Source organism: Chanodichthys erythropterus, chromosome 21, assembly GCF_024489055.1.
Source record: "Chanodichthys erythropterus isolate Z2021 chromosome 21, ASM2448905v1, whole genome shotgun sequence".
In the NCBI taxonomy this organism is placed as follows: Eukaryota; Metazoa; Chordata; class Actinopteri; order Cypriniformes; family Xenocyprididae; genus Chanodichthys; species Chanodichthys erythropterus.
In genome coordinates this window covers 35,523,936-35,537,645 of record NC_090241.1, presented here as the reverse complement: position 1 = coordinate 35,537,645, position 13,710 = coordinate 35,523,936, and the positions used below count along the sequence as shown (strand labels likewise).

At 36.6% G+C, this 13,710-nt stretch overlaps 1 protein-coding gene across 1 annotated transcript in view; it reads left to right on the top strand.

Moving 5' to 3' along the window:
• The window catches only part of LOC137010751 (cadherin-22-like), a 120,274-nt gene that overhangs the window by 52,166 nt on the left and 54,398 nt on the right, over window positions 1-13,710 (top strand). Inside the window, exons 5-7 of the mRNA XM_067373035.1 lie at window positions 1,018-1,205; window positions 1,571-1,827; window positions 10,337-10,473. Of these exons, the coding sequence (XP_067229136.1) occupies window positions 1,018-1,205; window positions 1,571-1,827; window positions 10,337-10,473 (582 nt within the window). The remainder of the gene's footprint in view (window positions 1-1,017; window positions 1,206-1,570; window positions 1,828-10,336; window positions 10,474-13,710) is intronic.

Genomic DNA, 13,710 nt, shown 5'->3' with positions numbered 1-13,710 from the left:
AAATTACACTTTACTATATATTACAATAGAGAACAGTTATTTTGAATTATAATAATATTTCACAATATTACAATATGTTTGATCAAATAAATGCATTCTTGATGAGCAGAAGAGTTATTTTATTGGTGCATATGAAATGGAAATTATTAAATATACTTTTTTTTTTTTTTTTGTTCTGTTCATTTAGTGAAAAATGGCCCAAAAAACATGAACTATATTTTGACTGTGGCTGAAGAAATTAATTCAGATCAAATACATACATATTTAGAAATTGAATTATGTTGAAATATATTAAGTATAGCTGTCAGGTAATTAAAAAAATTTAACCTAATTATTTTCATCATGAGGCGATTAATTATTCGCAAATTTAAAAAAAAATAATTAATCAAATTTGGCTTAGAAATTACCCCCAAAAGATAATTTAAAGTCATTATTGTGTTAAATAAGAAAAACTTCAAATAGACATTACAAAAAAGTAGCTTTAAAACATATATTTTATTAGGGTAAAATATACTTTTAATGTTTTTTTTTTTTTTTTTTTTTTTTTAATATGTAAATATGCAAATATGACTTTTTTTTTTTTAAATTAAATGATACTCTAAGTAAGAAACTAAGTATGCCAGTAGGTGGCATCAAAGGTAATTGAGTAATTCATTTGATTCCTTCAAACAGCTGATTGATTCAGAAATGAAGTAAATGGCTCTCTGAATGAATGGGTCATTGAATCATTGTTTCATATTGGACTCATACAGAAACAAAACACTGCTGTGTTTTTCTTGGTGATGCACAATGAACATAATTATGCATAATTAAATGATGCATAATTAAATGAACACATTAAATCAACAGCCCTAATATTAAGTATTTTTATTATTATATTTTATTATTTGAATATCATCAAAAGTTTTTTTTTTTTTTTTTTTTTTTTTTTTTTCTGTAATTCCCACCCCTGATATGCATACATTCTCCCCCTGAATGGAACATATATGCAAATTATGCCCTCTCTTTCCCTCACAGAGATGTATCAGTTTTCGGTCTCTGAGGGTGCAGCCGTTGGGACGCCGATTGGCCGGGTGATCGCGACAGATGCAGACATGGGCGAGAATACGGATATGAGTTACCTGATCAAAGACGAGGAGGGGGGAGAGCTGTTCAGAGTCTCGACTGACGGAGACACACAAGAGGCTGTCATCACCATCAAAAAGGTAGATGGAAGACCTCTCAGTCCTGCCATTTCACGCTCTGAAGGTCGTCCTGCCCTTCACATGTGCCCATATTGTGTGTGTGTGTGTGTGTGTGTGTGTGTGGCTTCTGCTGCTGTTCAGTGCAACTAGTGTTTTATAACATCAAGCGCTGACTCAACTCAGCACCAGAATTGTTTACTGTACTTGATATATTACTAACGATATCAGTTATTCTTAAGTTTAAAAATAAAAATTTACAGCAGAAAGACATGTGAAGCATGAGCTAAAGGTAGAAGGCTTTTTACTTGCTAACAATCTGACAACAGAAAGAACAACAGGTTGTTCATCCTTTCTAGAGGAGTTTCTAATTGTCTCTTTCTTTTCAGCCTCTAGACTTTGAGAACAAACACACACATAATGTGGTCGTAGAGGCTGTTAACAAACACGTGGACCCTCGTTTCGTGGATCTCGGGTCTTTCCGGGACCAAACCATCGTGAGGGTCAGTGTGTCGGATGTGGACGAGCCTCCCATCTTCATCCCTCTGACTGGCACCACCATGGAAGTTCAGGAAGATGCTCGGTTGGGTGCGCTGGTTGGAATTGTGACTGCAAAAGATCCGGATATGGATAACGTCCCTGTCAGGTACAGTGTGACCCATAAATAAACCCTACATCTGAATTTACACATTTAGGGTAAGGTTTCTTTCGGAAATATGTCACGTTAAGGAATTAAAATGTGTTGCGAATGCTTTATGTTGACTTTAACACTGTGATTGTGATGGGGATGTTGTTTATTAACGTATAAATCACATTAAGAAACACTGCAGAACTTTAAGCCTGAAATATTTAGTAGTAATTTGCCCAGACGTTTTTAGAAAAATTGTTGCATGGGCAAAACTTTGTTGCACAACTCCGCAGCTATAGATCTTACAGGGGTTTTGAATTTAAATACATCATTAAGCTTGGCAGCCACAATGCTTTATCAGCTATTTTATCACAATGCACAACTTCAGTGACTGTGAGCCTCAATGAGATAAAGTGAAATGGCAAAACAGTTTGTTTATGTGTGTTTGTGTGTGTGTGTTTACACCCTGGCTACAGTCCACTTCTTCTTAGTTTAGACAAGGATCAATTTCCTTCATTGAGGAGCCTATTACTAGAGATATACCGAGTCATGGAAGCGTAACAAAGTGTGGCTCTTGGAATGTGCTGGCCGGAGGCTTTTCCCATTATGCTATGGGCACCTTGGCACGCACAGTTATCAACCTGCCATTCTTCTTTACAAACACACATGCACGGTCCAGAAAAGCTTCTTTACCTCGAGGCCTTGGAAAGCATGTCACATGTCTGCTCAATTACAAAAACTTTCAGTTGGCTGTTGTGTAGTCTTGTGTTTCCAGACCTATGACTCGAGGCATAAAGTCTGGTCCACACTGCAAATTATCCTGGCTGAGAACCACACACTTATGCAGGAAAAGACAGTGTGACTGGCGTGTGATTGGCCAAAGTTTGTTTGTTTTTAAATGCCTTTAAGGGGCAGGTTTAACTGGAATCTTGAATGAAAAAAAAAACAAAAAAAAAACAACAACTACTTTTTAGAAATTGAGTATAGAAAAATTGTGAAAAATAGGGATACATAATGATTTGTTTTCATATTGGATATCAGACAATTGTTATTGAATATATATACGGAGCCCCCCCATGACATGCAGGGAAAAAAAAGTAGGCTACATCGTGCGCACGATTTACTGATTTGTTTCCTCGATTTGCTAAATTGTGTGCACGATTTATCAAATTGAGGGAATTAAATAGTAAATCGTGAGCAGAATTTAGCAAATCGAGGGAATTAAATAGTAAATTGTACGCACGATTTAGCAAATCGAGGGAACGAAATAGTAAATCGAGAGCACGATTTAGCAAATCGAGGGAACAAAATAGTAAATTGTGAGCACGATTTAGCAAATCAAGGCAATTAAATAGTAAATCGTGAGCACGATTTAGCAAATCAAGGCAATTAAATAGTAAATCATGAGCACAATTTAGCAAATCAAGGCAATTAAATAGTAAATCGTGAGCACGATTTAGCAAATCAAGGCAATTAAATAGTAAATCGTGAGCACAATTTAGCAAATCAAGGCAATTAAATAGTAAATCGTGAGCACAATTTAGCAAATCAAGGCAATTAGTAAATCATGTGCACAATTTATCAAATCGAGGGAACGAAATAGTAAATCGTGAGCACAATTTAGTAAATCGAGGGAACGAAATAGTAAATCGTGAGCACAATTTAGCAAATCAAGGCAATTAAATAGTAAATCGTGAGCACGATTTAGCAAATCGAGGGAACGAAATAGTAAATCGTGAGCACGATTTAGCAAATCGAGGGAACAAAATAGTAAATCATGAGCACAATTTAGCAAATCAAGGCAATTAAATAGTAAATCGTGAGCACGATTTATCAAATCGAGGGAACGAAATATTAAATCTCGAGCACGATTTAGCAAATCGAGGGAACAAAATAGTAAATCTTGAGCATGATTTAGCAAATCGAGGCAATTAAATAGTAAATCGTGAGCACAATTTAGCAAATCGAGGCTATTAAATAGTAAATCATGAGCACGATTTAGCAAATCGAGAGAACAAAATAGTAAATTGTGAGCACGATTTAGCAAATCGAGAGAACAAAATAGTAAATTGTGAGCATGATTTAGCAAATCGAGGCAATTAAATAGTAAATCGTGAGCACGATTTAGCAAATAGAGGCTATTAAATAGTAAATCGTGAGCACGATTTAGCAAATCGAGGCTATTAAATAGTAAATCGTGAGCACAATTTAGCAAATCAAGGCAATTAAATAGTAAATCGTGAGCACGATTTAGCAAATCGAGAGAACAAAATAGTAAATTGTGAGCACGATTTAGCAAATCGAGGGAACGAAATAGTAAATCGTGAGCATGATTTAGCAAATCGAGGGAACGAAATAGTAAATCTTGAGCACGATTTAGCAAATCAAGGCAATTAAATAGTAAATCGTGAGCACGATTTAGCAAATCGAGGGAACGAAATAGTAAATCGTGAGCACAATTTAGCAAATCAAGGCAATTAAATAGTAAATCGTGAGCACGATTTAGCAAATCGAGGGAACGAAATAGTAAATCGTGAGCACGATTTAGCAAATCGAGGGAACAAAATAGTAAATCGTGAGCACAATTTAGCAAATCAAGGCAATTAAATAGTAAATCGTGAGCACGATTTATCAAATCGAGGGAACGAAATATTAAATCTCGAGCACGATTTAGCAAATCGAGGCAATTAAATAGTAAATCGTGAGCACAATTTAGCAAATCGAGGCAATTAAATAGTAAATCGTGAGCACGATTTAGCAAATCGAGGCTATTAAATAGTAAATCGTGAGCACAATTTAGCAAATCAAGGCAATTAAATAGTAAATCGTGAGCACGATTTAGCAAATCAAGGCAATTAAATAGTAAATCGTGAGCACAATTTAGCAAATCAAGGCAATTAAATAGTAAATCGTGAGCACAATTTAGCAAATCAAGGCAATTAGTAAATCATGTGCACAATTTATCAAATCGAAGGAACGAAATAGTAAATCGTGAGCACCATTTAGCAAATCGAGGGAACGAAATAGTAAATCGTGAGCACAATTTAGCAAATCAAGGCAATTAAATAGTAAATCGTGAGCACGATTTAGCAAATCGAGGTAACAAAATAGTAAATCGTGAGCACGATTTAGCAAATCGAGGGAACAAAATAGTAAATCGTGAGCACAATTTAGCAAATCAAGGCAATTAAAATATTAAATAGTGAGCACGATTTATCAAATCGAGGGAACGAAATATTAAATCTCGAGCACGATTTAGCAAATCGAGGGAACGAAATAGTAAATCTTGAGCATGATTTAGCAAATCGAGGCAATTAAATAGTAAATCGTGAGCACAATTTAGCAAATCGAGGCTATTAAATAGTAAATCATGAGCACGATTTAGCAAATCGAGAGAAGAAAATAGTAAATTGTGAGCACGATTTAGCAAATCGAGAGAACAAAATAGTAAATTGTGAGCATGATTTAGCAAATCGAGGCAATTAAATAGTAAATCATGAGCACGATTTAGCAAATCGAGGCTATTAAATAGTAAATCGTGAGCACGATTTAGCAAATCGAGAGAACAAAATAGTAAATTGTGAGCACGATTTAGCAAATCGAGGGAACGAAATAGTAAATCGTGAGCACAATTTAGCAAATCGAGGCAATTAAATAGTAAATCGTGAGCACAATTTAGCAAATTGAGGGAATGAAATAGTAAATTGTCGCACAATTTAGCAAATCAAGGGAACAAAATAGTAAATCGTGCGCACTATTTAGCAAATCGAGGGAACTAAATAGTAAATTGTCGCACGATTTATCAAATCCAGGGAACTAAATAGTTAATCGTGAGCACAATTTAGCAAATCGAGGCAATTAAATAGTAAATTGTCGCACGATTTATCAAATCCAGGGAACTAAATAGTAAATTGTGCGTATGGTTTAGCAAATCATGAGAACGAAATAGTAAATTGTGTGCACGTTTTTTTTTTTTTTTTTACATTACAATTACATTAGGAATTACAATTTCTACATTTTTAAGTTTACACTTTTTAAAATAGTATTTTATATTAGCTTTATTTCAAATAACAAAAGCTGTTTTGAATAGTTTGTTAAGAATAACAACATTGTTTTAAATGTACAGGTCACACAATTTAATAATCTACAGGTCAATCATTTTCACGGTGGATCCTCTGAAATAGATGTCTGATCCAATTGCTTGATCCGTCTTTTCCAGCACAAATTCTGGAACTTACATAAAACCATTCAATCAAATTTCAAAGTTCATTTCTATTTTTGTATATCCATCAGATGGTCAGTGAATGCACTGCAGGTGGTCAGTAGGCATGCCATCTGAATTGCTATTATCAAAGATGCCCGCCCTGCATTTTGGTCATGCAATTGGACATCCTGATGGAGCTCTTTATTCTCCAGAGCCATCAGCCCACAGAAATATGATTTACTCATTGCTGCAGCTCAAAGGTGATGCACAAGGGAAGTAAAAGGCTTTGGCTGGCCGTATAGTCTCTCTGGCACACATACACATAGCCTTTGCAAATTACCTCCATTAAAAATGCATGAGGCTGCGCTCAAAGTGCTCCAGGTGTTATAAAGCAGAGCGCAGTGGCAAGCAACTCGGCTGGTTGGCTGGCACACATCTGTGTATGGCATGGAGCCCATGCCCATCGGTACCACTTTAATCATCTCCATTGGACTTGGCTACCAAACAGGGGCTTTGCCCAGAGCCCCATCACTCTCCCTTGTGCCCGAACCACCCAGTACCAGCGGGATGCGGGGTGGGCGAGCCCTCAGAGAGCTCTATACCTGCTGGAAAAACACACTCCTGCTATTTGGACAGGAAATATTTGTTTGTTTTCCTTCGACTGTGGCTTTTTATGAGCTCCAAGAGAGACATTGGTATTTCACTGCAAAAAAAAAAAATATATATATATATATATATTCTTACTTAGTATTTTCATTTTGTTTCCTAGTAAAAATATCTAAGCATTCTTAAATCAAGATACTTGTGAGTTTATGCTTAAAACAAGAAAAAATCCTTATTTTGGCTTCCTCATTTTTGTCTTGTTTTACAGTACAAATATCTAAACATTCTTAAATCAAGATACATTTAAACAAAATTACTTAAGATATGAAGTCTTGTTTTCTCAAAAATGTATCCAATTAAGTGACTTTATGCTTAAAGCAAGAAAAAAATATCTGCTTATTGGGGTCAGAAAAATAAAATAATTCAACTTAATTTAAAGGGAAAACAAGATAATTTTTCAGACCCCATTGGCAGATTTTTTTTTTCTTGTTTGACACCGCATACTAACCAGATGTGACGCAAAGCCGCAACACGTGATAAAAGGTATATTTTCCATGTTGATCAGAGTTTTGTTTGTGAATGAATATTCATGATTTTAAATTTATATGTAATATTTATGAAATCATCAAATTTGTTGCGAATCCAGTGTGCTTGCAGTGAGACGCCGCCCACACGCTCTTCTGATTGGCTGTGATTTTGGATTGATTTGGATGCGAGTGCAGTGCGCTCACAGTGAGACTCCGCCCACATGCTCTTCTGATTGGCTGTGATTTTGGATTGATTTGGATGCGAGTGCAGTGCGCTCACAGAGAGACTCCGCCCACATGCTCTTCTGATTGGCTGTGATTTGTGATTGATTTTGTTGCGTCTCTTATTGGCGTCTCATCTGGTGTGGACAGACAAATTGTTTGTCACTGAAATCTTATCACATCGCATCTGGTTAGGACAATGTGTTAAGAGTAAGGTCGCTTAAATTTGAAAATTTTTTCAGAAAACAAGACAATATCTTAAGTCAAATCTCGATTTAAGGATGTTTAGATATTTGTACTGGAAAACAAGACAAAAATACTGAAGAAGAAATTCAGTTTTTTGCAGTGTTTCAACATTTTTGGGTGACACTGATTTTGAGGACAAGGTGTGCTATTAGTTTTCAAACAGACATATTATTTCCATGCTGGCAGGAATGTCAGACTAAATAATGTTTCAGTAAGCATTTGTTTTTGCTTATTTGTATGCAGCCGTACATGAATGTATGCATAAGTTGAACAACTCAAGGACTTTTTTAAAATCAACCAGCACTGGAATGGTGTTTCCATGACAATTAAAAGTCAATAAGAATAATTTAGTTGAAAAATCATTTCCAGTGACTAAATTCAGACTCTTCTCCACCTCGACTTTAATAGGTTCTTTTCTGCCATCTCCCTTTGGGCACTTTAACTTTTTCCAAAGAGCCGCCTTAACCTATTGGCACAGAGTAATAAGCACAAGGTAAAATAAGAAGTGAATTAATTTGTATAAATTTGTATTCCATATAAAGTCTAAAACTGCAGAAGCTGACATTAAACCCTCAAGGGTCTTAAAAATGAAGTGAGTACAAGAGAAAAATTACAAAAACCTCATTGAGTTCTGTCGCCTTATCGTTCTGTCAGTGGTGTTTGTATTCTGGATGGAATGAAAATATGGGATGGTTTATCAAAGCACTGTAGGAAATATTAATCATTTGTTCGGAGGGGGCAATTGAAGTACTGAATCTAGTTTGTCCTCACAATTCATAAGTAGAAGTTAACACAATTGGTGTCATCTTCTAAATTATGATGAATACATTTTTATCTTGAATTAAGTTTGTGCACTCATAGAGAATAAGCCAGACGCTCTGTCAGTTGATGTATTTGTCACAGGGTCATGCAAATTTCAGAATTAAAGAATCCATCCATCCATCCATCCATCCATCCATCCGTCCATCTGTCTACTATCCATCCATCCATCCATCCATCCATCCATTTATGCATCTGTCTGTCTACAGTACTATCCATCCATCCATCCTCCCATCTGTCCTTCTACTATCTATCATCCATCTCTCCGTCCATCCATCCATCCATCCATCCATCCATCCATCCATCCATCCATCCATCCATCCATCCATATGTCTACTATCCATCCATGCATGCATCTGTCTGTCTACAGTACTATCCATCCATCCATCCTCCCATCTGTCCTTCTACTATCTATCATCCATCTCTCCGTCCATCCATCCATCCATCCATCCATCCATCCATCCATCCATCCATCCATCCATCCATCCATCCATCCATATGTTTACTATCCATCCATGCATGCATCTGTCTGACTACAGTACTATACATCCATCCATCCATCCATCCTTCCATCTGTCCATCTACTATCCATCCACTATCCATCCATCCATCTCTCCCTCCCTCCATCCATCCATCCGCCTGTCTACTATCCATCCATCCATTCATCCGTCCTCCCATCTGTCCTTCTACTATCTATCATCCATCTCTCCATCCATCCATCCATCCATCCATCCATCCATCCATCCATCCATCCATCCATCCATCCATCCATCCATCCATCCATCCATCCATATGTCTACTATCCATCCATGCATGCATCTGTCTGACTACAGTACTATCCATCCATCCATCCATCCATCCATCCATCCATCCATCCATCCATCCATCCATCCATCCATCCATCCATCCATCCATCCATCCATCCATCTGTCTGTCCTCCCATCTGTCCTTCTACTATCTGGGTTATTATTGATAACTACAACTAAAAACATAAGAAAAAAAATATTACTTGAAATAAAATAATCATTAACTGAAATAAAATAACTTATATCTATGTAAAGTTATTTTGAAACATAATGAAAAACTATATAGACATTTAAAAAAAAAAATTATTGAATTTAATTTTTCTTTAATTTTATCTATGTAATAAAAAATAACAATCATATGACCTCCATACAGTTGCAATTATGCATCCTGTGTGCCATATCAGTTCAAATTCACTTTAAATTCTGAAACTGAATTGGAATCTAAAACACATTATTAATAATGTTGAGTCATACTCCAACACAAGTTCATTCTCTGTGTTGTCACAAAAGTGAACCATTAGCACTAGCTGTCTTTTTTGATCAATATTCTCTTTCAGGTACACTATTTTGGCAGAGCAACAGTTTGAAGAGTATCTTGCTATGCAAGTTCCAGTTAAACTGTTGACATTTTTATAGCAGCTTCCTGAAAAATAACACATTTGGTTAAATGGCATTTGAACATTTGGAGAGAAGTGTGTGGGTGACATGGTTCAAGGACCTGTTTTGTAACATCTTTTAATTGCAGTATGTAATTATGTATGATGTAAAAGCGAACGGTGACAGTTTCTGTCAGGTATCAAAGGACATAAAAGCAAAGTATCCAAATAGACCTTTACACTATTAAGCACTCACAAACATGACACTTGTGTGCAATTTCCTCTTTTCCCTTTCATTCTTCTTCTATGTTGTTGAGTTTAATGCATTTTTAGCCGTATGCCAACAAATTTCTCTGCTGCATTGGGGTGGAAGTCCAGAATTTCAGCTTAAAGTTTGGTCTGTACAATTTCATGACCTTTCTAGTGCTTGACAGCCCCAGTCCATTTTGATTGGATGATAGAATTTTCTCTTTAAACCTGTATTTGTCCTTTATGTATGCCCAGGTTCTCTATAGACCGGAGCACAGACCAGGAGCAGATCTTTAACATCGATCCTGTAACAGGTGCTATCACTCTGGGAAAGATCCTGGACCGCGAGACTGCCGGCTGGCACAACATCACGGTTAAAGCGGTGGAAGCAGGTACTTCACTTCATCAATCACAAATTACTTTCAGCCCTCTATGAAGTGGCCTAAATTCTGTTTACCTCATTCAGAGAAATAATTCCCTTTAGAGTCAAAACAGAGGGATGGCTTTTAGTCTAATCTAACCATTGAGCAATGGTGTTTGCTCAATATGGTCCCGGCTAACAGGGGACATTCTCAGAACTTTAGCTAACGTTCTGGCAAGGTTCTCTCAAAGTTATAAACAAACATTCTTTCAGTAACTTTAGTAGAATGTTCGTTCAAATTTCAATCTGGTCTGTTAATAATGTTCTGAAAACGTTAGCACAAATACAGAATGCTTTATTTAGACATTCATCTGACATTTTTTTAAATGTTACTATTTGTTTCAGAATGTTCGTGCTCAACATTCAAAATGTAACATTCCTATAATGTTTGAAGAATGATAACATGGAATGTTCCGAGAACATTTTCATAACTTAATGGGAACATTAGCTACACGTTCTTAGAACATATTATGGGATGCTGTAACAATGCAGAGATAAAGAAAGTAAATTAAAAAAATAAGAAAGTAAAACGATCTCAGTAATACACTACTAAAATACCACAAAGCTGGATTTGGTGAGCAGCACTTGACATCAAGGGCAAAATTAAGTTGGTTTTTCTCACATCATTGGCAACTTGTGTTAAGCATGAAACTTTAATAATAATCGTGTAATCGTATTGCTTCACAATTCATATTCATAACAGTTCATAACAAAAAATAACCCCAGTGATTCGCTTTGTTTTTGCATGACAGACTGATGTAGAAATCAACTTTAAGAAACTACAATGGTTTATTGTCTGATGGTCTGAATGTCGCTGCATTAGATAACATGCAATCAGATAAAATATAACATAATGCAAAGTGTCATTTATTTTAAATAACGATGCACAAATGCACTTTTAAGCACAAATACAGACACTTGATATAATGCAATGGCATTTACATATTTGTAAGTGTGCAAATAAGTTTTGGGGCTGCTATATATGTCTTACTCAAAACGTCAGATCTGTTAGCTGAGCTGGGGTTATGTGTCCCGGGCCTCTTTTCTGAACATAAACCCTAATATTTTAACATTTAGATCCCATTTTTTGAGTCTTGAACAATTTGTTTGTCTCAAGACATATGGTTGCCCTGTCAGTTGCATCACATCTTGGGCTTTAGTCAAAATTTGTCACAATAAAATTGAGAGAAAGCTCTTCAGTTCCAATCTTAGACACAAATACCAGGGTTTTGCTGCTAAATAAAATCCTTTTATGCAGAAAAAAGCACCATTATCGAAGTCAACAGCTTAATCAAAATTCCCAGCGAATTTCAGCCTGTGCTTGTTCACTGCAAAATACATGGAATCAGAGTCAGTGGGCAATGAGGCATTGAGTGGCCAGTTTGGAAACGCTTTTTATAATTCCCTCGTACGTTCGTATTTTAAAATTTCACACTCCACTCAAGAATGTAATGAGTGTTCATTGAAGAGTTACGTTTGCAGATCGATGTGTGGAGAGTGTTTCATGCGCCATTGCTGGAGATATTAGTAAATATGATATTTCAGACAAAATCTGGGAAGACCTTGCGGCTCTGTCATGCGCAGAAACGGCAGTTCAATATGCCTCAGTTGGCTGGGAATAAATACAATTTCAATCTTTTCAAGGCCGTCGGTTTAGTCCTACTAAAGCAGGCGTAACAAATGCAGCTGCCTGCCAAGCGAACACACGTGCACCGCGCTTACGCGGTAAAAGTTGACTTGAGGAGATGAAATTTTCTTTCCTGTCCAGAGGGAGTTATCAGGTCCTTTTCTTTCCGAAGTCTTGGCACGATGCTTCCAGACTGGAGTTTTACTGTCAGAAAGTCTGGCAGACCGCTCGCTCGCCACAGAATCCTATCTGCTGGAGAAGAGTGACATATAATTTCTGTGCGTTTGATAGGGTGTATGATATCAAACTGCAGACAGGGTTTCTCTCTCTCTCTCTTACTCTCTTCGTCTTTTTCAGGTGATAAATAGAGGAAAAACCATCATGTCTTGCCCTTAGGGTAAAGAGATACTATGAACACTGTTGTGTCTTTATCTCGACAGAAAGGACATTTGGTGTGGAGAGTGAAAAATAACTGCACTGCACTCTCCCTGGATTTTTAACAATTTCAGTGCTCCTGTTCTCAAAGTTGCCCTTTTCGACCATTAGAAATACAGAGAGGTTTATTTGTAACTAAAAATGACACTTCTGTAATCACAGCCAACCTCTTTGCTTTCATTTTCAGTGCATCCACCACAGCACACAGCAGTAGCTTCAGTTGAGTTCACTGCTTCTGAAGTGGCTTTGCTTCAGATTTTGCATTGGACATCAGTGGCAGTATACAGTACAAACATAATTGTTGATTTTCGGTTTTAATGCGCTCACGATCGCAGTAATACACTACTAAAATACCACAAAGCTGGATTTGGTGAGCAGCATTTGACATCAAGGGCAAAATTAAGTTTGTTTTTCTCGCATCATTGGCAACTTGTGTTAAGCATGAAACTTTAATAATAATCGTGTAATCGTATTGCTTCACAAATGAGGGTCAATTCAGTGCTGGATTTGCACAAAATATCAACATGACGGCACATGCAAGTCGATGATTTGAATCAACTCCACAGCAACTACATAAATTTATCCACTAACCATTCAGAAACGTCCAGTTTCATTCTAAAAGTTGTAACTTCTTCCTGAGTCTCTCCATCAGTGTCGACTCCGGTTTGAACAATGTAAGGCTGAACACCAACACTGACAATCCGCATTTTGGCTGCGTGAGATTCTCCAGCTTTGTTGTTGTTGAGCTGTTAAAGCTCTGCACTCTTCACGCAAAATTGACGTATTTTTGCTCACACCCAAATAGGGGCAAATTTGACAAGCTATATTAAATGATCTGTGGGGGATTTTCAGATGAAACTCAAAATACAGAAAATCTTACTTTTTGAACAATTCATCTCAAATTTTTAATATAAAAGCTTTTCTGCTTTCAATATACAGTGCATTCAGGTTTAATGTGTACAATTCTTGTAAAGAAAGAAACTGGCGAGGATTGTTTTATTATTGAGGAGTCAGATGAAGTTCAGCAACATGGTTCACGCATTTCATCTGCAGCGATGACCTGAGTTCAGAGATGTTTATTGCATCTGACATCCATTGTCTGAAAGGCCATGACGCACTGAAAATAAAGCAGCCGTGATTTTACTA